Genomic DNA, 26,314 nt, shown 5'->3' with positions numbered 1-26,314 from the left:
TATCACTTATCAAGTTATTGGTTTTTATGTATCTCCTAACTTTGCCTCGTTCTGAATACAATTCTAGTTAACGAATTTTAAATAACTATATGAAGAATACATCATTTTGGTTTTATTATTATTAAAATGATATATATTAGCTATGTATATGCTTGTAAGAATATTATTCCGTGAATTGGAAACAGAAAAAATAAATTTAGACAGAAAATGCATATCTTTAAAAAATAATATGAAATTTAGCTTTGATATTATTATCCGATAAAATATGCATGATAATTACTCCGCAAATAAAATTTAGGAAGCAAGTTGTGACGGTTGGGCGGTTTTCAATGGCTCACAAGGAAGGAAGTATCGTTTTATCAGGCAACAAGAGGTCTTGAAATGAGTAAAGGACTGATCACCCTTGAAAGGTTCAAACTTGCTTGCGCGCCGCAGTCTTAAAAATGATATGTTTCACTTCTGGTCGAAAATTTCAACCTCTATGACAGTTGTTGGATGAACAATTGTGTAGCGGGATGAAATCTGAGTGCGGCCTGGGGCTGCAGCATCTTTACCGCAATCATCTCTTAGATTGCACACAAAGTTGCGAACGAGCAGCTTTCTATGCGGTAAAGATGCCGGTAAAAGAGAGCCGTAGTGATTCTCTGCTGCAGCGTCAATCTTCCCGGCATCTTTACCGCAATCATCTCTTAGATTGCACACAAAGTTGCGAACGAGCAGCTTTCTATGCGGTAAAGATGCCGGAAAGAGAGAGTCGATGTGAGGTTCTTTTCGAGGTCTCGAAATGAGAAAGTTCCGCATTCATAACTTGAATGCGGAAGTTTGACCGACAAGAGTGTATTGTGCACTCTTGTCGGTCGCAGTGTCTCATTCTGGGAGACATTGCCTCTGCATGTCTCCCAGAATGATAGAAAGTTCCGCATTCATAACTTGAATGTGGAACTTTGACCGACAAGAGTGCACAATACACTCTTGTCGGTCGCAGTGTCTCATTCTGGGAGACATTGCCTCTGCATGTATCCCAGAATGGAACAATCTTTTGCAATCAGAATGTGATTGCAAAACTTTGACCGACAAGAGTGTATTGTGCATCCACATTTGTCAATTAACTATGTTTTATAGAGACATCCCCTCACACATATTTTTTCTAATATAATTTTACCTTTTTAATATTTATTTTTTATTTTTTGTGCTTTATATAACTTATGGTGTGTACCGAACTATCTTACAGACTCTACTGAGCTATTTACACATATAAACATGTGACAATAACGCATACATACTCCCTTCGTATTCTGATCTCATGACATATTATCGCAAAAACTATATTTATACAACACACCTCATAAAGTCTCATTTTAGCCCTATCTAAGCGTTCAAAACCTATTTTTCCCGCGTAATCTGATTCTTCAGGCTCCGCTGATTCGATTTCTGCTGTCAGATCGTGAAAATATGCATCACATAACAAGATAAACCCAAATTACTTAACTTAATATTTTCCTTAAAATTTCGCTTCACGTTCATGCTCAAACAAAATCATTTTTGAAAAATCCAAATTTTTCAAAAAATGTATGAATTCAAAAGTTTTGATCATATCGAGTCATTACCCAATATTAATATTGTATTTTAGTTTTTGAGTTATTCATTTTATTATACGTATTATTCAGAAAATTAAATATATTTGTGAGGGAAACGGAAGATATATAAATATCCCATAGCGAGGAATAGGAAATTTTAAGGAAAATATTAAGTTAAGTAATTTGGGTTTATCTTGTTATGTGATGCATATTTTCACGATCTGACAGCAGAAATCGAATCAGCGGAGCCTGAAGAATCAGATTACGCGGGAAAATAGGTTTTGAACGCTTAGATAGGGCTAAAATGAGACTTTATGAGGTGTGTTGTATAAATATAGTTTTTGCGATAATATGTCATGAGATCAGAATACGAAGGGAGTATGTATGCGTTATTGTCACATGTTTATATGTGTAAATAGCTCAGTAGAGTCTGTAAGATAGTTCGGTACACACCATAAGTTATATAAAGCACAAAAAATAAAAAATAAATATTAAAAAGGTAAAATTATATTAGAAAAAATATGTGTGAGGGGATGTCTCTATAAAACATAGTTAATTGACAAATGTGGATGCACAATACACTCTTGTCGGTCAAAGTTTTGCAATCACATTCTGATTGCAAAAGATTGTTCCATTCTGGGATACATGCAGAGGCAATGTCTCCCAGAATGAGACACTGCGACCGACAAGAGTGTACACTCTTGTCGGTCAAAGTTCCACATTCAAGTTATGAATGCGGAACTTGTCTATCATTCTGGAGACATGCAGAGGCAATGTCTCCCAGAATGAGACACTGCGACCGACAAGAGTGCACAATACACTCTTGTCGGTCAAAGTTTTGCAATCACATTCTGATTGCAAAAGATTGTTCCATTCTGGGATACATGCAGAGGCAATATCTCCCAGAATGACATCTTCATGCCAAAAGCAATATATTTCTTATTTAAATTTGCATAAACTCCAATTTTTTTTCAATCTTAATTAAATTTTTTTCTACTTCTTTAATTCGTTTCATCTTTCTCATAGAATATCTATTCCTTTTACAGACATGAAATCACTAATCAGGCTTTTTCAATACTCATATATTTCATATAAATCATTGTTATTTTTTCTCTCATCGCATATTTTATTAAATTTACATATTTCCTCTCACATATCCCTCTTCACATATATTGAATCTCCACACTCATCTATTAGAACAATATATTTTCGCTTAATCTCATATTATTCATTAACAATCTTTCCTATTCTTATTTCTAGTTAATATACCAATATATATATATAGAATATATGCCGAATTACATATTCAGATATATTAAATTCAAGAAATTCTTCTAAAATTATTCTCCTATTCATAATAAAATCATATTTAGTCTCACATCACAATTCTCTCAGTTCTCCAATATCATGTCATATTGGTAACATCACATATATCTCTTATAATATCACTTTAATTTGTATTTTTTTATTTTAATTATATTTAATTAGTTCTACATTCTATTATTATAGAGGTTTGACAAATTCATCAATAGTTAAAATCGAAATCTATGCAGATCTTTGAATCTAATGAAAATTACATTTCGATATCTTTTTGCAAGCTTAATTTTTTGTATTATCTTAAAATACATTTAGTAATGTTATGTACATATTGAATTCAAATTATGACGCAGTATTATTCAACTCATCTTGAGATTCACATTTCATTTTCACAATTATTGCATATATACATCAATAACATATTGTACTCATATAGCTACACGACTCTAAACTCAATGACATCAAATAATGCTTCTAATATTTAAAAATATTTTTGCATTTTTGATTCTCAGCTTAACTTCTATAAATGTCACCAAAACATTTCATTCCTACCAAAAAATAATATATTAGTAATTAAGCGTTTATTATCATTGTTACTCACATCATATTAATTCATTTTTGTAATTTTTTAAATAAATGACTGGAATCATAAACCCTATGTACCCATATCAACATGTTAAAATTTCAAAGTCTGAAACTTAGTATACATTGAGTTTCATGAAATCAGATAATCTCGTAGATTTCTTAAATATTATATATTGCTGGCCAATAATGATGCAGCATGATTCTCCATCATATCAGCATTCTAAACATATCTTTATTTTGTCAATTGGCATAAATTAAGGGTGCTTTTAAGGCGATAAATGGTATTTTAGATACCTGGGTAGGGTCATGAAAAAGTTGCAAAAGTCAAAAATTGAGGGTATAAATAACTTGACTTCATCTGTTAGCAATTGATATCTCATCTCTATTGGACTTCTTCATATAAATCAAGTTACTTCACAAATAACTATTTGGAAATTCTGAGCCATTGTTGTTCTGTTGCTTCAGAGAATAGCTATTGCTATGCCAAAAGTATTTTAAGCCACTTTACATATGGTTGGTCATGTGTCTTTGCTATTTACGCAAATTGTTCAAAGCCGAATTGTAAAAAAATTTTTTTTTTCAACAAATGTTTTCAAAAGCGGAAATCGAGAATATTGTTGAGCATTTGAAGCCAATTCCAATTGAGCAATGGGGAAGTCATGAATGGCTCAAACAAATGATCGGAATTGAAAAAATTAACGTTCAAGCACATGTAGAAGCATCATCCAACAAGTTCGAGTCCGTTGTCGATTGCATCAAGACACACGACAAGTTTGAAGTTCTTGTGCACGAGCTTATTGCAACAGATATGTGTCTTAACAACATGTTTTCCAAATTTAAATCCAAATTACCACAGCAAGCCTTCGCCAGAGTATTTGTTGTTGAAAGATCACTTAGTACACTTCTTACTCTTCTTGGTTTTGTTGTTTTCAAACCAGAAAGTCTCTCATCAGAAGGTTTACTACCATTAATCGATTTCTGTGCAGCAAAGCTTGCACAACTTACAAAGATGGATGTTGGTGACATCGATCCTACCAAGGAACAAGATCCACTTCTTCCAAAATTCCAAATTTGTTTTGGAGCTCTTTCAATCATTTGGTGTATTGCCTGTGCAACGCCAGATCCAGGTTTTCCGATCTCTGTTACTAAGCGCCTTGTCAATGAAGATGATTTAATACCGACACTTTGCGAGCTTGTCATCAAACAACCATGGAGAACAATTCGCAAAGGAAAAGTTCTCAAATGGGGCGATAATGCATTGATTGAACTGGAAAAGAAGGATGCCCTGAGAGTTTGCAAACCAGAAGCTCACGCATGGACAGCAATTCAACAACTTCTTGAGCCAAGATGCCTAGAATTGACAAATTGGAATGATTCAAGGAGAGAATCACTTTTACACGTTGAAGGAATGCTTTCTGAAGTGTTAATTGACCAGTTACCTCCATTGCAATCACTTAAGAGAGCTCTACAGTACTTAAGAGTCAATATTCCTCCGCCTCCAAAGTTCCAAGCAATTATTGAACAGATTCCTCCAATGAAGGAAGAGTTTGACAGAAACTGGGACTGGAATTCACTTTCTGATAAATGTTTCAACAAATACTTCAAGACTTCTCCACAACAGGCTCAAGCTGAGCTTCAGATGATATCTGACTACTTATCAATCTTCGCTAATTTAGAAGGGCAATAAATTAAATTCTATTTTGTGTTTATAAATATAAAGATTATTTTATAAAATGCTTTCATTTCTATTATAAGAATTATTCATCTTATGAGTTCTACTCATTGTTGATATTCCTCTTTAGAATGAATTGCAATATATTTTTGGCAAATATCGCCTCTATGACATGATTTTCAGTTCTGGCCTTTAAGACTGCACTTACACCCATCTGACTTTAATTCAAATTTTTGACAACTGGCGTGAGGCGTAAGTGCACTCTTAAGGATGTACTTACTACTTTCTGACATGCTTGAATTATATCAATATATCTTTATTGTAATTGCAAAAAAAGTATAACAGTAATATAAGGTATTATGAAGTGATTTATAATGACTTTTTCCCAAACAATCAAAAAAATTAATTAATTAGATAAAAAGCTAGAGTGTCAAAAAATTAAAAGCATGTCAGAAAACGGAAAGTGTACCATTAAGATTATATTAATTACATTGTTTGAATTTGACAATTGATGGTAAATTTAAAATAAAAAGTGATAATAATAAAAAAAAAATAAGATGAGCGATATTAAATTTGTTGTTGATTCACAGTATTGTAAAAATTCATCTTTAGTTAAATATGGAAGTGATTTTTGTTTCGTTATCAATGGTCATCGATTTTATACAGCACAATCACATGCAGTCGTTTTAAGTGAAACATTTCGAAACATCTTGATTACAGATAACAGTGCACAAGAGATTAATATTGATATTAACATTAATAATATCAATCCAATTGCAAATAAAGAATCATTTAAGAAAGCATTAAATATTTTTTCGAAGTTTGTTCAAGATGGGTATGTTTCAGAAAACATCGACATCAACACAAGCGAAATAATATATGACCTCGGTGTTTTTCTCAAGATCGACGATTTTATTTCACAATACAAATTTATAATTTCATCAACAGATATCAGTGAATCAAACATCGAATCATTCATCCGATACAGTCTTAAAACTGGTGATTTCAAGAAAACATGTTCATTCATTGCATCTCATATCTCTTCTATTGGCCCTTCTAAGCTTTGTCTTCTTTTTGAATCCGTTTATCATTCAATTGTATTATCGCATTTTAACGAAAACATCGATGATATTTTTATTGATTTTATTTCGTGTATTTTGAGTGATGAACATGTTTTTGTCTACAGCGAAGATGATATTTGTGATTTTGTCATTTCATTCAACAAAACATTTTCACCTTTATTACCAATTTCAGAAACATCAAAATTGGACAAACTGATTGAATTCATCAGATTTGAATTCTGCACTAACGAAAGAATTTCTCGATTTATCAACTTTTATTCTTCATTTATCAACTCTTTTGATAAAGAAATCAAAACAGGAAATAAATCAGTTGACAATATTCAAAAAGAAAATGAAATCTTCACTCATTTATTTGAGACATTTATGTTATCATCAAATGATAGTAAAGAAACCAAACAATTTGATAAAATTGCATCAACAGATGAAAATAAAAAAATATTGAAAATGTATTGGACTTCAAAAAATTTCTTCGATCTTTATGATACATTTGAAAAATGTAGTCAAGAACGAGATCTTTATTCGATCAAATTTGCTGTTGATAATGGAATCAGAGTATGTCCTCACGCAATTGTGGAATAATTCATTATGCAGCAAAATATAATAATTTATCACTTGTTCAAGATCTTATTTCATGTGGTGTCGACCCTAATATGAGAAATATTTGTCAAGACACACCGCTCATTATTGCTTGTTATAATAATTCAATTGATGTTGTCAAATTCCTTATAACATTAGATGGAATTGATATTAATGCCCAAGATTATTATGGAAATACTCCTCTTCATGAAGCATGCAGATGCAATTATCGAGATATTGTTGAGATTCTCATAGGATTTAGAGGTATTAATATCAACATAAGAAATGTTCAAGGTGATATTCCTATTAACATGACTAGAGATAAAAGAATTAATAATCTACTGACAGCCCCCGAAAAAAGTGTCGAAGACAGGAAAATAAAGGAAGTAAAAAATTGAAAAGAGGAAGTAAAAATTGAAAGGATCACTGCCTTATTGCACAACTTTTAATATATTCTCATAAAAGTCCAAGAGTATTATAATACTATAAAAAAAATGAAATGAAACACTATGGCCATCCACCGCAATAAAAACTTTCTTTTTCGATATCCACAAATCTAAAATCATTATCTATATATAACAAAAAACATGTGCATCTTGATCAAGACTATAATGCTCATAATTTCAAAGATTAAACTTGAAATCATATTCTTCGCGTCTGTCTCTCAAAATTTGAGGTAATTGAAAGGTTTACACATGAAGAATATGATTTCAAAGATTACAATTCTTTTTCTTTATTGTATATATGTTATGAAATAAAAAAAAAAAATCATAAAAACAATACAATTTATTTATATATAGTATTATGGATAAGAATTTGGTCCTCCGTAGCCAAAACCAAAGGATCCATACCCGTCTGATCTTTGTCCGAATGCTGTTATGGTTGTATCTGCTTCAGAACCAAATCCATTTCCATCTCTTGGATTATAAACCTTTTTTGCAGTAATTGACTGACCATCGCTCTTTGTGACGTGTACAGCCATTGCTGATAGCCAATCAGGTGGTACTTGTGCGCTATTTTTGATGACTTCTACGAGATCTGAAGCTAAAAATCTGTTTTCATCGGTAAAGAATGTAATTGCAACTCCTGTCTTCTCGCCTCTTGCTGTACGGCCAATTCTATGTACGTAATCCTCAATATCGCCTGGAAAATCGTAATTTAAAACTAAATCAATATCTGTAACGTCCAAACCACGAGCTGCAACATCTGTAGCGACCAAAACACCTCCTGTTCTTGCATTCTTGAATTTATCAAGTGCTACAACTCTTTCTTGTTGAGTTTTGTCGCCATGAATTGATAAGCATCGAATTGATTTTGATTTTAAGAAATCTGAGAGCTGTTGAACAGTTCTCTTTGTTTTAGCAAATATAATGATCTTCTTCGACTGGTTTTCTTTTAATATTTCAACACATTTTTCTCCTTTTTCGTGTTCTTGCAAAAGAAGAACGTTTTGTTGGATTCTTTCATTAGTTGCCAACTCTTCTCCTCCAACATGCATATGTATTGGGTTAGAAAGAAAGTCTGAGGCTAATTGTCGAATTTCTTTCGGCCAAGTTGCAGAAAACATGAATGTTTCACGGTCTTTTGTCAATGAGGCGATAATTGCACGTATTTGTGGCTCAAATCCCATATCAAGCATGCGATCTGCTTCATCCAAAACTAAAAAATTCGCTCTGTTAGGATTAAACACTCCGCTTTGTAAGAAATCGATTAATCTACCAGGAGTAGCTGTTACTATCTCTGGATGGAAGCGTAATTTGTTGATTTGTCTGTGTCTATCTTCTCCTCCGTAAATGCAAACGTGTTTATAGCCCATTTTGACGCAAAACTGTGCAGCAACCTCATCTGTTTGTAATGCCAACTCTCTTGTTGGACTTAATACTAATACAATTGGACCATCATTTTCTGAAATTTTTCTTTGAGCAGATATATGCATTAAAGCAGGTATTAAAAACGATGCTGTCTTTCCTGATCCTGTTTTCGCTATTCCTACCATATCATTGCCTTTTAATCCGATTGGAATTGATAAAGATTGAATTGGTGTTGGATTTGTCCAATTATTCTCTTTAATAACTTCCATTATTTCTTGTGGTAAATTCAATTCTTCGAATGTTACAGCAACAGGAGGAATGTTTTCACCAAGTAATTTTATTTGATTCTTTTCTAGGTATTTCTTTTGTTCTTCTTCTGTTAGTGTCGGTGTAAAAGTGAGATTTAGGCGTGTTGTTTTCTCATATTCCACGTTTAAATTAATAGATTTTAATAATTCTTCGTTTTTTGCTAAACTATCCGAACTCTTTGATTTTTTATGTCTTTTCGAGCTCTTTGATGATCTTCTTTTTCCATTTTCTCCATTAAATCTGTTCATTTATAAATAAGAATTTCAAAATCTGTCACTTTTTATAAAAATTTCAAAATGCTGCTGCTGAAAGTGAAAAACTAATATTTATAATTAGCTTTAATCTTAAAAATATCTAAGTATGTTATTTATCAAACAAATCTTTTAAAATATCAAACAAACAAAAAAATATATAAAATATTAAAGTCTATAATCACTAAAGTTGACGTTTTCTGCACCCCAATACCTTCTTGGGAACCTTGAAATGTAAGTCAGTCTTCCTTTAGCAAGCTCAATCCTTAATTCTTCGTCCCAAGGATCAACGTGTTGAGTAAGATTCGAAACTTTGTCATGTTCTATATGAATGCCTCCAGAAAAATGCTGTAGAAGGATTGGCCCAGCCAAGGCAGCTCTATCAAAGGCAAGTAAAGCGTCAATATTATAAGTAAATCTAGATTCAGCGTATCCATGGATCATATTCCATGCATCTCTATGCATACCTTGGAAATCTCCGCATGCATCAATGAAAAGCTCAACATCAAAGTTTGATTCTTCACCAGGATGGACAAAAAGCTGCTTAACATCTGTATTTTGTCTGTAAAGATCAAAAATTGTATTCAAATCCGGTGGAGAAGAAATTCTTGTTGTTCTTATGTAACTTATTTCAGTAAAAGCCCGAATTCTAATGGCTTCGAAGAATCCATAAGGCAGAATAACATCAGCACTTCCACATGTGATGTATGTTCCTTTTGCTCGCCTTATTCCAATATTTCTCATTTGATATTCAGGAAAACCAACAGTTTCGAACTTAATTCCTAGGTCATACCAATATGAAAGAGGTACTTCGATAACTCTAATGAATTTTTTCAAATTTTTTGGAATTGTTATTTGATCTGACAATTTTTGATTAGATCTAGTACAATAAACTATCAGAAACTCAAATGGAATATCAGGAAATTCAGATAAAATGCTATCAAGAGCATAACATGTTAAATTAAAGCGTTTCATGATTGATTCGTCCTCAGAGAGCGTAGTTACATGGGTAAGATAAGGTTCTTTGTTATCACTAAGTGTGTCTTCATGAAAATAATACATTTCTTTGACTTTTTCTTGAAGATTTATGTCAACTGATTTCATTGTTCTGTAATTTCGAATGTAATTAAGGATGTTATCTTTCTTATAAATGGTACTTGATATGGGAATGCTCTTTTCTGATTTTGCAAAGTTATTATATTGAATTTGTTTAATTATTTCATTTGCAATATCTTTTGCGCTGTAATATTCGTCAAAATTTTGCATTTTATACAATTCTGGTGGTTCAAGCGATAAAATTTCTGAGTTTGGGAAATCTTGAAAAATATTGTGTGAAGACCCAAATAATGGCTTATCTATTATAAGATTTTTGTAGTTACCTTCCATTTTTGGATTTTGAGATACCGTAATGTAATTGATTTTGTTGTGTTCGCAATAATTGATAAATTCTTTTTCTCTATCAGGTGGTAGGTGTTCAAGATTGATAATAGTACTGAACATAACTGACCGTAGGTACCGAATGATTGAGAAGTTTTGGAGGTTGAAATGCGTGTAATCTCGGATTTCTCCAAAATTTATGTTCGATTTTTTGAGTAAATTGCATATTTCGATGCCAAGCATGGTTTTTGAGCCTATTACTAAGTAATGCGGCTTCTCTGCTTCGTCAGGATCAATGAAAAACATACATGATAATAAATTCATATGATAATCATATGTATACATATCATCAATGTCGTGACCAAAGAAATCGTGTGTGTAATGTATGCATTTAGAGTTAGATTGTACTTTTTCTTTATCTATATCAAAAATCAAATATTTTTCACTTGGAAGCAGTATTGCAGATACAACAGCAATACAAGGGAATACCATTAATATGTAAAAGCAGTTAAATCGGATTGTTCGGCCATATCTTGATATACTTAACATGATTAATCCGATTACTTGTCACTTTTCCCAGTAATTTTTATATTTCTCTCTTAAAATTATTAAAAATCAATTAATTCATGTTCTGAGATAAATATGTCTTTTATTTTTTAATCCTAACTTTCTCAATTTTTGAATGATTTTATGAATGCTCACGGAAAGAAAATAAAAAGCTGTTCGAGTCTATCCAAATGACACTATTCATGTTGGATATATCCTATCTAAAAATATTAATGGAATGTGGGGATGAGAGTTTCTTGAAACTAGGTGATATAAAAAAATATGAAAAAAAAGAGATTAAGTAATATAAAATTATTGGTAGACACACATTTTACCATGTTGGCTCAGCGTGTTTCTTCTTCTTCTCAACTGTCCATTCGAACTTACGAAGACGGCCAAGGCAATACATTGTGGCCTTCTTGCAAGACTGGCAGGTGAAACGAAGAGAAATCTTCTTGGATGTCTTCTTGGAACGACGAAGAATTGGTTTAACACGACCACCGAAACCCTTTTGTTTACGATCGTAGCGGCGACGACCAAGGGCGGAGTGGCGTTCCTCACCACGGGAGGCCTGAGAAACCTTGCACATTGTGTGCTTCTTGCAGAACTTGCAGAAGAATTTCTTTGTCTTTGGGTGGTGAACCATCTGTTGAAAAGGAAGACCAAACGCGATAATCGTCTTCCCCACAAATTTATAAGACCATGTATTAAGATAAATATGATATAAGCTATGTTTGTGTATTCTGTTTTTGTTTACAAATTTGAGGACAAAGCATGAAATACAATTTTCGAATAATAAAAATTGCTATTCAGGCTTTCTTGTTGCAAAAACAAACTATAATAGTATAATACAATAAGATTTCTTGGTAATGAAATTGTATATTTCAATATTTCATCAGGAAATTGTCTTCTGCCCTAAATTAAGCTAACTTCTGATGGCGCCCATTCTCTGATTCAGCTAGCTGTTAAAAACATGATGATAAAATGAATTTATGAAGATAATCTTGGTTCACAAATTTCTTAAAAAATGTTGTGTCGTATAGGAAAAGATAATTCATTTATTGATGACAAAGATATTTCTGGTTTTTATTCAATCCTAACAAAATAGACGGCAAAATAATATTCGTCTTTTTCAATAGAATCAATAGAAAGACCACAATTATTGAATCTGCCAAAGAGAACTTTGTTATGGTCATTTGCAAGCATTTCAACGACTTTCTTTGCTAAATCTTTTTTATCTTGGCAATGGAATGAAAAAGCGCAACCGTCAACAAGTTTTGCATTTGGAATAATAGCTGAAAGTGCTTCTTTATGATTATGGGAGAATTCAAAAATTGTTCGTTCTTGTCTCATTGTATCAATTGCATTGCATGCGAAGGTATAAATTGTTTTATTGAACAGTACTTCGTCTTTTACTTTATGGGCAGCTCTAGCATTGCAAATTGAGTTGTAGATTACGTAATCGAGACTTCCTCTTTTATCTGTTGTAGCTACGATGACAAGAGCGAAGAATTGTTCGTTCTTGGTATGTTTAACGGCTATATAATAGCTCGTTTTTAATGATAAATTAATATTTGAGATAAACTGATCGACTTGAGGGATCAAAGTATCATGAGAGTAATGTCCATGGAAAATTTCATATTCGATGTACTGTGGGAATAGTTCGTCAATCACTTTTTGCTCATCATATTTCGAGTGAAGAAATTCTTCAACTAATTCATCAAGAGAGCCTTGTATATTGTCAATAAATTCAAGTTTTCCTGATTTGTTAATTAATTTGGATATTTCATCAACAACTGCAGCTGGATAAACACGAACTGGGGAAGGTGATGGTTTCCAGGATGTCAACGTGATAGGTTCCTTTGTTGGAGTGAAGCTTTTATTTTCCTTATGTTGTTGCTTATGAGAAGGTGTCTTAGAACCATCTTCTGGCTTTGGTAAAATTTCTGGTTTACGTGGAGTATTTGATGTAGAGTTTGGATTGAGCTTAGATGGTGAACCACGATTAACTTTCTTTGAAAAAGCGAATTTTTTAGGTTCAAACTCCAAGAATTTTTTATTAGCCTTGGATTCCGAGCGAGCATACATATTTGTGGAAGAAGGAGTAGAATTAGATGGTGGATAGGTAGTGAAAAGGAATAAATCTGAACGTTGGATATAAACTGCAGTACCTCTAGCTGAAGAAGTAACTAATTGAAGAAAATCTTCGTTCTGGAATAAAGTTTTGATAAGATCATGAATGTCATTAAAGTTAACATTTGCAATGTGGAAGAATTGGCCGTCCAAGTGATCTACGTAATCAATCAAATCGCTAATCTTTTGTTTGAAAGGAATTTTTTCACTTAACTTATTTTCCAAAAATGATTGGATATTTGTTTCGGTGTCAAGCAAACGTAAATGAAGAACTTCTCTGAATTTATTGCAAATGTCAAGAATTGTATCACAATCAATTAATATGTCTTCAGAAAATGAATTATATGTTGTGGCATATGCCTCTTGCATAAGTTCATCGTTAATCTGAGCAAGAAGAATCGCGTATGCAGCTCCACCATTTTTACGGAGCAAAATAGATACACCACCGTATCTATAGAGTGGGCTAACTAAATAAGAGTTGTATTTTGAATTTGAATTAAGATCGTCCTTAATCTTCTGTAAGACGTTATCTTGTTTTGCATCAGCTATTACATTTCTGATGACAATAAGCTTTTCGGCAAATGGGAAATGTGTAATAATACGATTTTCATTAGTTTCATAGCCATCATCAAAATTAATAGCTATGAAACGTGCATTTTGTGCCAATTTTCTCCCTATAATTAACTGACCTGCATTTTTACGAATGCCATTGATGTAATTGATCAATTCTCTTTCGTATTTATTGATATCAATACAGGTTGTTTTGTTCATTGTTTATTTTTATCGTTTATTCTTTTCCAAGTGAGCTGTTATTTTATTCCCTATTACATTAGGATAAAAATCAATACCATTAAACGGTGTTTTAAATTACAATCAAATTAAGGGTTCCGACCGACCACCTATCTCCTCTCAATTTTCATCAACTTCATAGCATCTTGTAGGCTCACATGATAGATATCTTTCTTTGCTACCATACACAATATGATAGTAATCCTTCATATAAAGATATACATATATGGTAGGTGAATCTCAAAGCCACCATATTGCCTTAAAGAAAGCATTTTTTTGCCTCATTTTTTCATTTTTCCATATTAAAAGTACTTGGTAAAATGCCTCGAGTTGCACCTAAAAAATTCGATTTTTTCGACTCTACGGAAATGAAATCAGGACAAAGTGTATAAAATAATTGCAATTAAACTCTGCTTCAAAAATCAAATAACTACGAGATATTGAATTTGATTACATTAAAATATGCTTTTCTAGCAAATACAAATAAATGTTATGCATCTAAACCTAATGAAGTATATCGCTGTTGAATGAACATCCACATTTTACTTGCCCCTATACAAAAATAATGAAAATAAGAATGAGATAACTAGCTCATTTCCAATTAAGCCTGCCATAATATCCAACTCAATAATGTTTAGCATATTTCGTTTCTAGACATAATACTCTACATCACAATTGTGATAATAAAAATATATCTATAGTGTGATTACGTCAGGAGCCATTGCAAGTAGCATATTTCAATCCAAAATGCAATAAAAGGATTTTCTTCGCACTAAAATCCATCATTTATTTGGAAAAGTATAAAAAAAAATTAGATCTTGCTTTGACAAAATTACAGCTTGGAATATGAACATAAGGTGTTGATTAAAGCTATAATATTACTGGTTTCATAATGATGATAAACGTACAATTTTTTGATTAAATTTCAAAATTTCTATCTAAAAACACCAAAGCAAGAAGGTTTCCATATAATCCATTACTCACTAAACAAGCAAGATATCCCAGTTTGGAAGCAATTTAATCAATAATTCCATTTATTGATACTTTTTATTTGATTTCAATTAACTCTCTCGCAAACAATAGATTTTTACTCCGTATTCTCCCTTAAAAACCTAATGGTATTTCTTTAACAAGTTACTAAAATAGTTTCAAAACATTTTTAGCATGAATTATGAATTATCACATAAAGTTATTAAATATTACCACTCTGGCTCTACAAACATTTCTATTTCGGCACCACAAAGACTACTTTGCTAGCATCAAGTACAATCTTTTGAATTTGAAGACCTGAAAATCTTATTTTTGCTTTGTGAAAAAATGATAAATAGATTCATAATCTCTGATAATTAATAATACTGTTTATAATAAAATTATAAGCTAATTCGTTCTTTAGTCTGCCTACTTCTTTGTCACGTTTCACTTCATTCTGACACGTAAATTCGACCAATTTTACATGTCAAAATTTTTTATTTTCGAATTTGGCATCAATATATGCATATATATAGGTCATAGATTATCCCATTAAAATCTTAAAAACATCGGTTGAATATTCATGATTTTTCTCACTCAAAAGGAGAGGGTGAAAAAAATCGAAAAAATTCGAAAAAAGGAGGGTTGAAAGGGGATCATCGATAAAGACTTCACTTAGAGATATTTTTAAATACCATATATTATAAGGAGGAATGATGTGCCGGGGATTCGGATTGAAACCTCGTATTCGCCAAGATAAGACCTTCTAAAGTTGAAAATTTTGAGAGGAGATAGGTGGTCGGTCGGAACCCTTAAAAAACTTTCTTTATTGTTGATGGAAGTCAAACATGGATATGGAATGATTTCAGAAGGATGTAATCTTATATACATTGCGTACATCGATTTTAGTACATGTGAACTCTAATTATTAATACTAAGTCTCAAAATCAAAATAAAATTCGGTATTTTATATGTTTACCCAAAGATTGATAAGAAAAATAGTTTACCTAACAATATTTAAATTGTTTAAATATTCTATAAATAACAAATATAATACAAAATAAAATTATAATAATAAAAGAACTTGAGCTATTGATGCCTGCTGTGGGGTTAAATCAGGCTTTGTCGTAAAAGCAGGTACCTCTAGTCCACTTGCCTTAATTCTTGTCAGATAATCAATATAAATCCATGAATTCTTTTGAGCCCAATTCTGAAGGACAACATCATACTCTTTCTTATATTTACGAGCCATAATAAGTCCTAGATCTGTTTGTGGCTCGGAAATCGAAAGAAACTTGATTGTTTGTTGATTTATTTTTATTCCTTGAATCCAAGCAATTGTAGCAATTCTACAGTATAAAGTACTGTTTGACAACCTTGCCAAAGTGTAATCGTTATCACGTTCGAGATCTTGAATGAATTTTTTGTTTTCTTCATGCGTAAAGCCAAAGAATTCGCCATAGTACAAAACTTTACTAGTCATAGTAACTTGTGGTACTGAAAATATTATGTGAGCAAGTTTTGCACCAGCTAATTGAGATGCTTCTTTCATTAACTGGATATTTGCTTTAACTCCATGGAAAGAGCCGTAAATAATGAGTGCTAATGGTCTTGCAAAGTCAATTTGAGCAATTGGGGAATTAAAAATGGCCATGTAAAACCTTATTATCGTATAAATTGGATGGCTTGACATTTCGAACTGATTTTCGCAATACTCATTAGTAAGAACTGCAAGTCTACGCTTTTGGAAAACAATAGGCGCGATTTCTTTGAAAAGAGAATGATATCCAAAATCATCATTCGAAAAGTCTAACATGGCTGTAGAAAACAGTGAATCTAGCCATTCGTTAAACTTTGCTGTATCATGAATATAGATATCTGCCTTTTCTTTTGGAGTCAAATTTTGTTCCACGGATTCAGGAAGAGGCCCAACTTGAGATATCTTAGGAACTCTAGAAAGAGCAATTTTGAGTAATTCTTGAAACTCTCCGATTTCAGAAAAAGGTTCAATTTCTTTAACTAAAATTCTAAGCTCTTCTTGATTCATTGTGAGTATTTTTTGCTTGAATTCAATAAGCTGTTGTCTCAAAATATCAGAAAATACATCTGTTGTTGAACGATTTAGAGTACCCATGAGATTATAAAATGGTCCGAGATCATTTTTATCGATATACTCGAAAGATGATAGTTTGCTAATGAACTCTAAAGGTTCTGCAGCTTCTGTAAGATCTGTTTGTAACTTTGCCTTTCCACCTTCCTTGAGATAAGGCAAATAATTTTCCATGATACTAAAATCTAGTCACTTTTTAAAAATCATATTTTGGTAATTTTTAGGGTAATTTCATAATAGAATTCAAAATTAATGTGAGCAATGACATATGTAAGCCCTAAATAATTAATCCATACTGTAGAAATTTGATTTCTAATAAAATGAGTTTCCAAAAAAATTTCAAAAAATTAAAAATAACTCAAAAAATTGTAAATTTTATGATCATTTTGGAGAATTTGGAAAAAATTTGGAAAATAAGAACTCCCTAAAATAAGTTCTATTTCAGAATTTGAATAAAATTTTGAATTTATCTCGCTTTGTTGAAAAATTATTATAACTATTAGAGATAATAGACAAAACAGCCAAGGAATATAATTTTTTACATCATAGATATGGCATTTTTAGCTTCAACTGAGAGTCTGGACGAAATGTTTCTCATAGAATACAAAAATTATTGCATAAAGTTTAACGACATTGTTATACATGATATCTAGAGCCATAAAATCAGATAGAAACACAGTTTTGCTATCAGGATTTGATTGCAATAAAAGGTGACATTTTAAAATCTCTTCTTTATTTTGCATTTTTTTAGATGTCTGCGAGTGGAAAAATGAAGAAGAGCATCGAGAAAATAAGGAATAGAATCAAGAAGCTTAATAATCAGCTCACTATCGAGACTGAAAAAGTAAATCTTGGTGAAGAAGCCGTCGAACAGCTTGGGCAACAAGTTAGAGAAATTAAAAATCAAAACGGAGTATTACAATCCGATTATGATGCGAAAGTAAAAGAATACGAAGATAACAGAAAAATCGAACAATCTAAAAATGATAAAATTTTAGCAGATAAAAATCTCGAATTATATCATCTTAGGCAATTAATTGAAGAATACAATAGAAAGGCTGAGGAAGAAGCCATTTTATTGGATAAAGAACAAAAAGAGATTGAAGTAGCTTGTTCTCAATATGAAATTGATATTAAGCGTGCTAGAGCTGAACTTCAAAAGCTCCAAAGCGATTTACGAAAATATGAATGCCCAACAGAAACAACAACAAATTTTGTTATGAAAAAGTTATTCACGCAAATTCAACAACGTGAAAAGAAAGAAAAACTATCAAGGCAAATAGAAACCCTTACAAATCTTAGAAATAATTTAGATATGGAAATACAAAATCTTGAAAAACAATTAGGAGCTTTACCACCTGACCCAATAGCACCAGATCAACCTCCTAATTCTACCGTGAAATAGTAAACAACTACTTATTGTTGATATTTTACATAATTTTTTAAGATCCATATTTTTTTTGACTATAAACTATAATGTAAATTGGTTGAATGTATAAAAATATGAGGAAATCCAAATTAATTAACATTTTTCATAAATAGGTTTTTTATTACAAACAAATCATTCTAAAAGAGATCATCAATTTCTATATCATGGTGAACTTCAGGTTTTTCAGAGTTGAGAAGCGAAAGCATATTTTGGTAATCTTTATATCTGAGATGTAAAACACATTTCTTTCTTCCTTTGCCATCAATATCCTTCATATCAGATCCAGCGGCTTTTGCAACAATTTCATGGTTCTCAATGTCAACGCAAACACGACCATCTCTAACAAGATGGGCAAGCTCGAAAGCTTTTTGTATCATTGCATCAAACCCTTCCTCTGTACTTATTGTATCAGCAAGAGGTCGAGCTCCGCTGTTACTGATTTCTTTGAAAAATTTTCTGCCTCTTTCTGTTAAAGAATGTGCCTTTTCATTTGTTTTCTTGTATCCTACTTTAATTTCATCAGCAGTAACTTCATCTCTTACCTGCGATTGAGTGGCTCTTTTTTGTCGTGGTTTTACGTGAAAATCATCAAGTCCGTATAGCATTGGTATGTTCATTCTTGGGGCAATAAGGGAAGATCGAATAAAAATATCCCCAAGCTGAGCTAAATCAAATTGTTTTTCTTTGCGCGTTGGATATTTTGCACATAAATTACGATGTACAGATGCAAGATTAAATGCAGAATCTGACAATGTGACTTGATTGCCTTGTTCAACAGCAATACGTGTAACTCGATTTATAGATTTTAGATCTTTTTCAAATACAGATGGTTTTTTAACAAGGGATTGCATTTTATCCATTTGTATAAGGATCTCGCTAAGATTTCTTGGGGTTGCATTAGTGATAAGATCTTTTTCGTTCTCAATTATTTGCTGATTGATATCATCGTATTTCTTTATAACATCCTTTGGCTCAAGGTTACTTGCAAAATCTTTTGAAGGAAGGTATGATTTTCTTTGTGATTGGGAATTTTGAGATTCTTGACTCATTCCCAACAAAGAAAAATGAAATTTCTTGCAATTAAATATTAATATTCTCAAGAGCCAAATATAATAAATGATAACTTAAATTTCATCAAACTCAAAGAATTTTTCCAAATTTTCTGAACTTCGTTTTATTTCCACTGGAAGGTTAATTAACATTTCAAACTCGAAATTATAGGCATTTCGCTCATTTATAGGAATTTTTATGAAAGTATTGGAGAAAATTGAAGCAATTTACGTAATAAAAAACAAAAAACGTTAATTATTTAATAACTAGTAAAATTAACAAATAAGAAAACATAATATTCAACATCTAGGCTAAAGAGCAGGCTTTCGAAATTGCAAGATTTTGGCCTATCCAGATTCCAATGAAAATCTTCTCGCCTTCCTTGATCTCATAATCACCAACTGTGAAGATTCCATAGAGAGGCTCGCTGTTGTGCATTAACAAGATTCTCTCTGCCTGGATTCCAATGTGCTTGGTGATCATAGCGATAAGCTTCTCAATTGTCCAGTCTGGAGAGACTGTGAGGGGGATTGCGTATCCCCCTGGGAGGACCGCATGGATTGCCATTCAGATTCAAGAAAAATGAATTGTTGGCAGAGTCTGAGAAAATTTCTTTTGGTACAAAATTTTCATTCAATTTTTCTTGATTTGGAAACTCACAATTTTTGTCTAAATTACAAAAATCAAAATTCTAGTTTCATACACTATTTTGATGATATTTTATCAAACCAGATCCTGTTTGAATTTTTCGGTTTTCAATTCAAAATTTAAATTCCATGAATTCAACAAACAGAGTAGCTGAATTATAAAATTTTGAGTAAAATCCTTTACCAGACCTTTCATTAAAATTTTTTACAAAGAAATCTTGTATTTTATCATTAATTTAAGCTTTTACGAAATATATTCCAAAAATTTGATTGAATTCAGGAGTCATAAAGTCTTCCACAAATAATAACAATAGGAATTTGAGTTAAAAATCATATAAAACATTAATATTTAGCACAAAAAAATTAGATAATTAAAACAAAATTCAAATTCGCATTTTCAGTCAAAAGCCTCCGTAAGCATCAAAGCCGTCTTGGTTGATCTCGATCTACTACGTGGCCTGAACGTATATTTCTTCTTCTCTTCGGCAGGAGGTGTAGATATTGGCAATTTTTGAAAACCTATTGATCTAGGTATCTCATCTGGTGGCGGAGTTGAATCCTTTAATTTATTGATTCCGTTCGTTGAGGCTGAGCCTTGTATTTGTTTTAGCCTATTGCAAGTATCAGATCTTGCACGCCCGTGTATTGGTTTGAATGTCTGTGAGCGAGGTATTCTTTGGAGCTTTTCGATATAATCATTTCGACATAAAATACGATAAATAGCTGTACTCTCATTGAATACCTTTAAAGTAATATTTTGGCGAATGTTATCTATTGAAATTCCCATCTGTTCCATTTTAGGTATAACAGAAAGGTTAATATCGAAATCTTTCCATTGTTCAGTAATTATCATCGTATATGTGTATTCTCGAGGTGAAAACCATGGATGTGTTGAAATATCATCGCAGGAAATGCGTTCGTTTGGGTTCTTTGTCATCATACGGTTCAATAAATCTTGTAATGATTGAGTCATCGTTGGAGGGTAAATAGGATTTGAGAAGAGAATTTTGTTCATGGTACCTTGGGAGTCGGTATCCTTAAATGGGAGTTTACCCACGGCCATCAAGTAAAGTAATACACCTAGCGACCAAATATCGGAGCCGAGCTTGTAAGGTTCATTTTTGAATATTTCAGGAGCCATATAATCTGTGTGTTAGTAACTTATAAAAATTGTTTTTGGTTCCACATTAATAGAAAAATTTTGAGATTTTCTATTAATAGTGATAACCAATAAAAGAAACATACATTGAGATCCGCATCTAGTAAAAAATTCTGTATTTTCATCAACAAAAGTAGTGCTCAATCCGAAATCTATTATTCGGATATTATAATTTTGATCTAGTAGAACATTTTCGGCTTTCAAATCTCGATGAGAAATCTTAACAACTTTATGGAGGTAGTATAAAACCGAGTAAATTTGAGCGAATATCCTTCCCATCATACCTTCTGGTATTGGTCCTTTTTCTTGTATGTAATCGTCAAGGTTTCCATTAGGAAGATATTCCATAACTAAATAATGATAATTTTCATCTTCCAAGGTTTGATATAATTGAACTATGAAAGGATGATCCATTTGTTTCATCAATTCGACTTCTCTTATAAACCGCATTTGTTTTTTGTCATTTTGTATCAGCTCTTTTGGAATAGCTTTAATTGCAACAAATAATTTTGAAGGAATATGCTGAGCTTTCCAGACCGAAGCCATTCCTCCTCGCCCTATTCGTTCTATAAATTGATAATTACCAATATTCTGTGGCTGAGAATTTTCATCCAACAAAAGACTCATTCGCTTGTTGAATAAAAATTTTTTATGAGAAAATTTCTGAACGATTTGTTATGAAAATTTATTGCATTCTAGCATAAAATTGAAATAATATGAAAGATTATCTTTTCTTTAATGATACTAAAATCTATAGTTTACAAATTCAGTCAAATCAATTTTCTATGAGATATTAAAATACTCAGATAAAGAAATATATTTAAAAACGCGTAATAAATGAAATTAAAAATAACCTTTTAATTTTTACATGGGATGTAATCCAATTTATGTTCGCATTACAAGCAACAATATGAAATGGGGAGAAGCTTCCTAAACTTTTTAATCCCATAAATATGGTCATTATCTGGAATAAAGAGTTAAGCGTCATATGTCACTTTTTGTACTAAGGAAACATCGACTTTATGCGTTATGACTTTTCGATGAGGAAACAAGTGTTCACGTATTATAAACTTCCTTATCCCAATAAACCGGCCCTAAACATAATTAATTTTAAGCATTATAATGGTCTCTTTTCTATGATAACCAAATCAATTTGGTTATCATAGAAAAGCACCAAAAACTAGAATAGGAATCGGCAATATGGAATTATGAAACAACTAGGATAAAATGGATATGGGACATTCATGAATGCATTCACTTTTTTCAAGACTTTTGAATGAATTTCAAATTCCTCAGATTATTTTCAATAGATTTTCCGTACCATATCATTTTTATTAGACAAAGCTATCTTTTCGATGAAATTTTTGCAAAATACTCTGTTTTGAAAAAGATTTATGTAAATTTTTTGATAAAAGTGTCTTGAATGATTATCATTGATAATACCATTCCAATTGAATGCTGTTTTCGGCTGCTTTTATAAAAATTTGATCATATTGTACTCATAATTTTTTTTTGTATTTTGGTCAAAAACTAAGCTAACATCAGCTGTATATTTGCATAAGCCATTAATAAGCTTTGGTATAGGTTATACTGAGTTTAGACGATCATACAATTTAGACTTTTTTCATTTAATTTAGTCTAACAAAGAGTGATTATCTTACTATTTGATTCATAAATATATAGGAAATAATAGTTTTATACCTTAATATGATAAAATTTTATAAAATTTTCCCTTCTCCTTTGGCAATATTAGTCATTAATAGATATATTTAACATGATGGTTCTAAATATATGAATAGATAAAATTTTCCTTTCAATTTTACGAACCAAATTTATTACCATATCCTAAATTTTTTCTATGTTTATAGACCTTTGGAACTTTGTATGAAGTCTAAATATACATGTAGAGTATTCAAACAAAACAAATATCAAAAGCTAAACCTTTGAATTACCTTCAATGCTTAACCGAATTACTAGATCTTATATATATGTGTACTAATACCTTTTGATGCATAAAAAACTCCAAAAGAGTTTCATTTTTAAAATAGTCGATATCAATTCAAAAAATTGAAACTATACCGTCAACTGTCAATTTTTCAATAGTTCGTTTTTTTAAATGTAATTGCTTTTTTTATATGCATTAATCATTTGATAGTAGTGGGATCAAATTACATATCTTAAAAATGTATTCCGAGTGGAAAAAAAATCAATAGAATTGACCACAGATATCTGTTTAATCCAAAAATATTATTAGAATCATATTTAATAAAAATGCTATGCTTTTAGAAATAAACGGAAGAATAAACGCACTGTTTCAAACCGTCAAAATTGAATTTGTGTCAAATATCTTGAATTTACAATTTTAGCTATTTAGATAATTAGAGAAGCATTTGATCAATTTTTGTGTTAAACAACTATTTTTCGAATTTCTGAGATATGAAAATTAATTCACTAACTTCTTAAAAACATGAATTGAATGAAAACTCTTAGAAGAAATGTTCATATCACTTTCATTAATGGAGTACAAGGATGATTCCGAGTTCTTGGATGATATCCAGAAGTCCAAAACCCGATCCAAGGAAATCGTGAGAATGCAAATGCACTTAGCTTATCTTGATGAATCAGAGCCCGCAAGTGAAGATGAAAATCAAGCACCAGCTAATGCCGAAGAATTTAAAGTTGTCAGAAAGTTTAGCTTACAAAAATTCCTTGAGGCACACCCAATCTTAAATGTCAAAGACCTTTGTAACTTTTCTTTGGATCAACTCTTGTATTTAGTTGATGTTGTTCGCGAGCATGAGTTTTCATCCAGACGCGGTCGGAAAAACGGTTGTGATCCATTAGATGCGTTATTCCTAACATTAACTTACTATTGCACTTATCTTCCATTGCAAAAAATGTCAGGAATTGTTAGTTTGAAACAGAGTTACCTCAGCAAAATCATTAACAAAACAACAAACAGGATGTTCCCAATTTTCATTGCTGAATTCATTCCAAAACAATATTCTCCCTGTGACAAGGAGTTCGATAACTTTCCAACATGTGTTGCTGCAGTTGATAGCTCTACTATTCCTTTTACCGTTCCTCTTGATCTTGCTGAGCGTAAAAGTTCATGGGATGCTAAAAACCATTGCAATGGTATGAAGGTTCAAGTTCTTGTTAATCCTTTAGGACAGGTAATTCACATGAATACAAGTTTTTTAGCTTCAGTTCACGATAAGAAAGTATTTGATTTATCAGGAGCTTCAGATTTTTTACATGTCCAACGTGGAGTTGAATCTGTTGCATTAGGACTTCTTGCAGATAGAGGTTACATCGGTATTCAGAAATACCATCCAACAGCCGTCATTATGCAAAGAGGTGATGACGAAGAAGTTACAAAACGCAATAATGCGATTGCACATGATCGCCAAATTGTCGAACGCCGCTTTGCACGCGATAAAAGTAATTGGAGTGTCTTGGCAATAGGATATCGTGGTGAAAAAGGCAATCTTCCACTTATTGTTCAAGGATTGTTTGCTTTAGATAACTATCACATCGATTCCACACCTCTCAGTGAGAAGGATAACTGCGATTTTCCTTGCACTCCAAAAGATGAAAAAGAAGCTGCAGCAACACCAGAACCAAATGGTTCAGGAAGCCCAATGCCAAAGCCAAGATGTGTTCCAAAAGATCTTTATCTCCAAACTCCAGAAACTCCAATGAAGATTCCATCTCCACTAGCTGGATATGAAAAGATTGATAAGATACTTGTTAAAAGAACACAAAATGCAATCTACAACATCGAAACAAAAATGTCAATTCCAGGATTACATAATGAGGGAGCTACCTGCCATGTCAATGCCGTTTTGCAAGTTTTGTTCTACGTAAATACTTTCAGAAAAGATGTAATGGAGCATTTGGGAGATGTCGAATATACGCCAGTGAAAGCACTTGCCGAAATTTATGATCAGATGTTGCACTACCGCCACAAGGAATACACAATTTCATGCTCACAATTCATCACAACACTCGGCAAGCAATACTTCCAGCAGCAAGATGCCGATGACACATTTCAAAAGATTGTACATGATGTTACGGAATCAGCAAACAAACCAGATATTGCCGTTACATTCCAATATCAAACTGAGACTCCTGATGAAAGCTTCTATTCGGTTTCGCTTCACATTCCTCTTGGTGCAGCAGGTATTGATCAAGGAATTAAACAAATGTGCACAGATGATTCTCATATCAATGAAATCTCAACATTCCTCTGGGTCGACGTTCAGAGGAATTGGTCTGATCCAAATGTCTTCTTTGACAAATTTGAGATCAAGAAGAACTACAAAACTCAACTCAGTGATGGAACGTATGTATTTAAGATACATTCCATTATTGCTTATCATCAAGGTCATTTCGTTGCCTTCGTCAACAAAGGAAGAGTTTGGTTCATGCTCGACGATGAAATTACTTACATTGTTCCTGATGGTTTGATCAAAGGTCTTCAAGGTGGAGATGTTGGCAGCGATTTGTGGTCATATCTTGGTGGTGTCAAATGGCTTGCAAAATGTGTCATCTATCGCAAACACAAGTTCTATGGAGCTGGTGATGATGATGATTGAAAACAGTTTAATTTTTTTTAATCTTATTATAAGGGATAATTCTCTAAATATATGATTTTTTCTTAAGTTAGTGAATATTTTTCTTGTGTGCTTTTACTTATTTAAGTATTTAGTATTATTACTTAAAAATTTTGAACATTTATTTTATAATATTGAGATTTAAAATAAACTATTGCTCGATCGTATCTTTATTTGCTCTTTTAATAAAAAATCTAACTTACTATTGATTAGATAAAAAAAAAAAAAAAAAAAAAAAAAAAAAAAGGGATTGGGGCTTCCAGGGGCTGCGCCCCTTCTAGCCCCTAAAAAACCTAGAGGAGGACT

The 26,314-nt window shown here is 31.9% G+C and overlaps 13 protein-coding genes across 13 annotated transcripts, besides 1 other annotated feature; 5 read left to right on the top strand and 8 right to left on the bottom strand.

Moving 5' to 3' along the window:
- Nucleotides 1-3,482: 3,482 nt before the first annotated feature.
- On the top strand, nucleotides 3,483-5,193 carry TVAGG3_0860740 (zinc finger MYND domain containing protein 10 family; the record flags this gene model as incomplete). The annotated part of the gene is made up of 1 exon (XM_001321640.2): nucleotides 4,066-5,166. One exon carries the CDS (start codon nucleotides 4,066-4,068, stop codon nucleotides 5,164-5,166), a length of 1,101 nt encoding a protein of 366 aa, XP_001321675.1.
- Nucleotides 5,194-5,415: 222 nt separating this feature from the next.
- Nucleotides 5,416-5,447: a mobile genetic element.
- A 261-nt stretch (nucleotides 5,448-5,708) lies between these two features.
- TVAGG3_0860720 (protein ubiquitination) lies at nucleotides 5,709-6,812 on the top strand (the record flags this gene model as incomplete). The annotated part of the gene is made up of 1 exon (XM_001321641.1): nucleotides 5,709-6,812. One exon carries the CDS (start codon nucleotides 5,709-5,711, stop codon nucleotides 6,810-6,812), a length of 1,104 nt encoding a protein of 367 aa, XP_001321676.1.
- A 71-nt stretch (nucleotides 6,813-6,883) lies between these two features.
- On the top strand, nucleotides 6,884-7,207 carry TVAGG3_0860710 (ankyrin repeat domain-containing protein 49 family; the record flags this gene model as incomplete). Its single annotated transcript, XM_001321642.1, has 1 exon — nucleotides 6,884-7,207. One exon carries the CDS (start codon nucleotides 6,884-6,886, stop codon nucleotides 7,205-7,207), a length of 324 nt encoding a protein of 107 aa, XP_001321677.1.
- Nucleotides 7,208-7,588: 381 nt separating this feature from the next.
- TVAGG3_0860700 (ATP-dependent RNA helicase DBP3 family) lies at nucleotides 7,589-9,182 on the bottom strand (the record flags this gene model as incomplete). The annotated part of the gene is made up of 1 exon (XM_001321643.1): nucleotides 7,612-9,177. One exon carries the CDS (start codon nucleotides 9,175-9,177, stop codon nucleotides 7,612-7,614), a length of 1,566 nt encoding a protein of 521 aa, XP_001321678.1.
- A 166-nt stretch (nucleotides 9,183-9,348) lies between these two features.
- Nucleotides 9,349-11,106, bottom strand: TVAGG3_0860690 (nucleotide-diphospho-sugar transferases family; the record flags this gene model as incomplete). Its single annotated transcript, XM_001321644.1, has 1 exon — nucleotides 9,349-11,106. The coding sequence occupies one exon, from the start codon at nucleotides 11,104-11,106 to the stop codon at nucleotides 9,349-9,351; it is 1,758 nt and encodes a 585-aa protein (XP_001321679.1).
- Nucleotides 11,107-11,372: 266 nt separating this feature from the next.
- TVAGG3_0860680 (structural constituent of ribosome) lies at nucleotides 11,373-11,760 on the bottom strand (the record flags this gene model as incomplete). The annotated part of the gene is made up of 1 exon (XM_001321645.2): nucleotides 11,435-11,749. The coding sequence occupies one exon, from the start codon at nucleotides 11,747-11,749 to the stop codon at nucleotides 11,435-11,437; it is 315 nt and encodes a 104-aa protein (XP_001321680.1).
- Nucleotides 11,761-12,078: 318 nt separating this feature from the next.
- Nucleotides 12,079-14,079, bottom strand: TVAGG3_0860670 (uncharacterized protein; the record flags this gene model as incomplete). The annotated part of the gene is made up of 1 exon (XM_001321646.1): nucleotides 12,190-14,007. One exon carries the CDS (start codon nucleotides 14,005-14,007, stop codon nucleotides 12,190-12,192), a length of 1,818 nt encoding a protein of 605 aa, XP_001321681.1.
- Nucleotides 14,080-15,618: 1,539 nt separating this feature from the next.
- Nucleotides 15,619-17,278, bottom strand: TVAGG3_0860660 (uncharacterized protein; the record flags this gene model as incomplete). Its single annotated transcript, XM_001321647.1, has 1 exon — nucleotides 16,061-17,278. The coding sequence occupies one exon, from the start codon at nucleotides 17,276-17,278 to the stop codon at nucleotides 16,061-16,063; it is 1,218 nt and encodes a 405-aa protein (XP_001321682.1).
- A 577-nt stretch (nucleotides 17,279-17,855) lies between these two features.
- Nucleotides 17,856-18,509, top strand: TVAGG3_0860650 (uncharacterized protein; the record flags this gene model as incomplete). Its single annotated transcript, XM_001321648.1, has 1 exon — nucleotides 17,856-18,509. One exon carries the CDS (start codon nucleotides 17,856-17,858, stop codon nucleotides 18,507-18,509), a length of 654 nt encoding a protein of 217 aa, XP_001321683.1.
- Nucleotides 18,510-18,644: 135 nt separating this feature from the next.
- Nucleotides 18,645-19,583, bottom strand: TVAGG3_0860640 (non-structural maintenance of chromosomes element 4 family; the record flags this gene model as incomplete). Its single annotated transcript, XM_001321649.1, has 1 exon — nucleotides 18,671-19,582. One exon carries the CDS (start codon nucleotides 19,580-19,582, stop codon nucleotides 18,671-18,673), a length of 912 nt encoding a protein of 303 aa, XP_001321684.1.
- A 228-nt stretch (nucleotides 19,584-19,811) lies between these two features.
- On the bottom strand, nucleotides 19,812-20,150 carry TVAGG3_0860630 (ubiquitin-like family; the record flags this gene model as incomplete). The annotated part of the gene is made up of 1 exon (XM_001321650.2): nucleotides 19,890-20,150. One exon carries the CDS (start codon nucleotides 20,148-20,150, stop codon nucleotides 19,890-19,892), a length of 261 nt encoding a protein of 86 aa, XP_001321685.1.
- A 436-nt stretch (nucleotides 20,151-20,586) lies between these two features.
- Nucleotides 20,587-22,016, bottom strand: TVAGG3_0860620 (protein serine/threonine kinase protein; the record flags this gene model as incomplete). The annotated part of the gene is made up of 2 exons (XM_001321651.2): nucleotides 20,628-21,376; nucleotides 21,476-22,016. The coding sequence occupies 2 exons, from the start codon at nucleotides 22,014-22,016 to the stop codon at nucleotides 20,628-20,630; spliced, it is 1,290 nt and encodes a 429-aa protein (XP_001321686.1).
- A 1,889-nt stretch (nucleotides 22,017-23,905) lies between these two features.
- Nucleotides 23,906-25,990, top strand: TVAGG3_0860610 (ZGC:162945 family; the record flags this gene model as incomplete). The annotated part of the gene is made up of 1 exon (XM_001321652.2): nucleotides 23,906-25,990. One exon carries the CDS (start codon nucleotides 23,906-23,908, stop codon nucleotides 25,988-25,990), a length of 2,085 nt encoding a protein of 694 aa, XP_001321687.2.
- Between the last annotated feature and the right edge of the window lie 324 nt (nucleotides 25,991-26,314).

This window comes from Trichomonas vaginalis, chromosome VI (genome assembly GCF_026262505.1).
Source record: "Trichomonas vaginalis G3 chromosome VI, whole genome shotgun sequence".
NCBI classification, from domain to species: Eukaryota; Parabasalia; order Trichomonadida; family Trichomonadidae; genus Trichomonas; species Trichomonas vaginalis.
The sequence above is the reverse complement of the archived record's forward strand: the minus strand, read 5'-3'. Positions and strand labels throughout refer to the sequence as shown.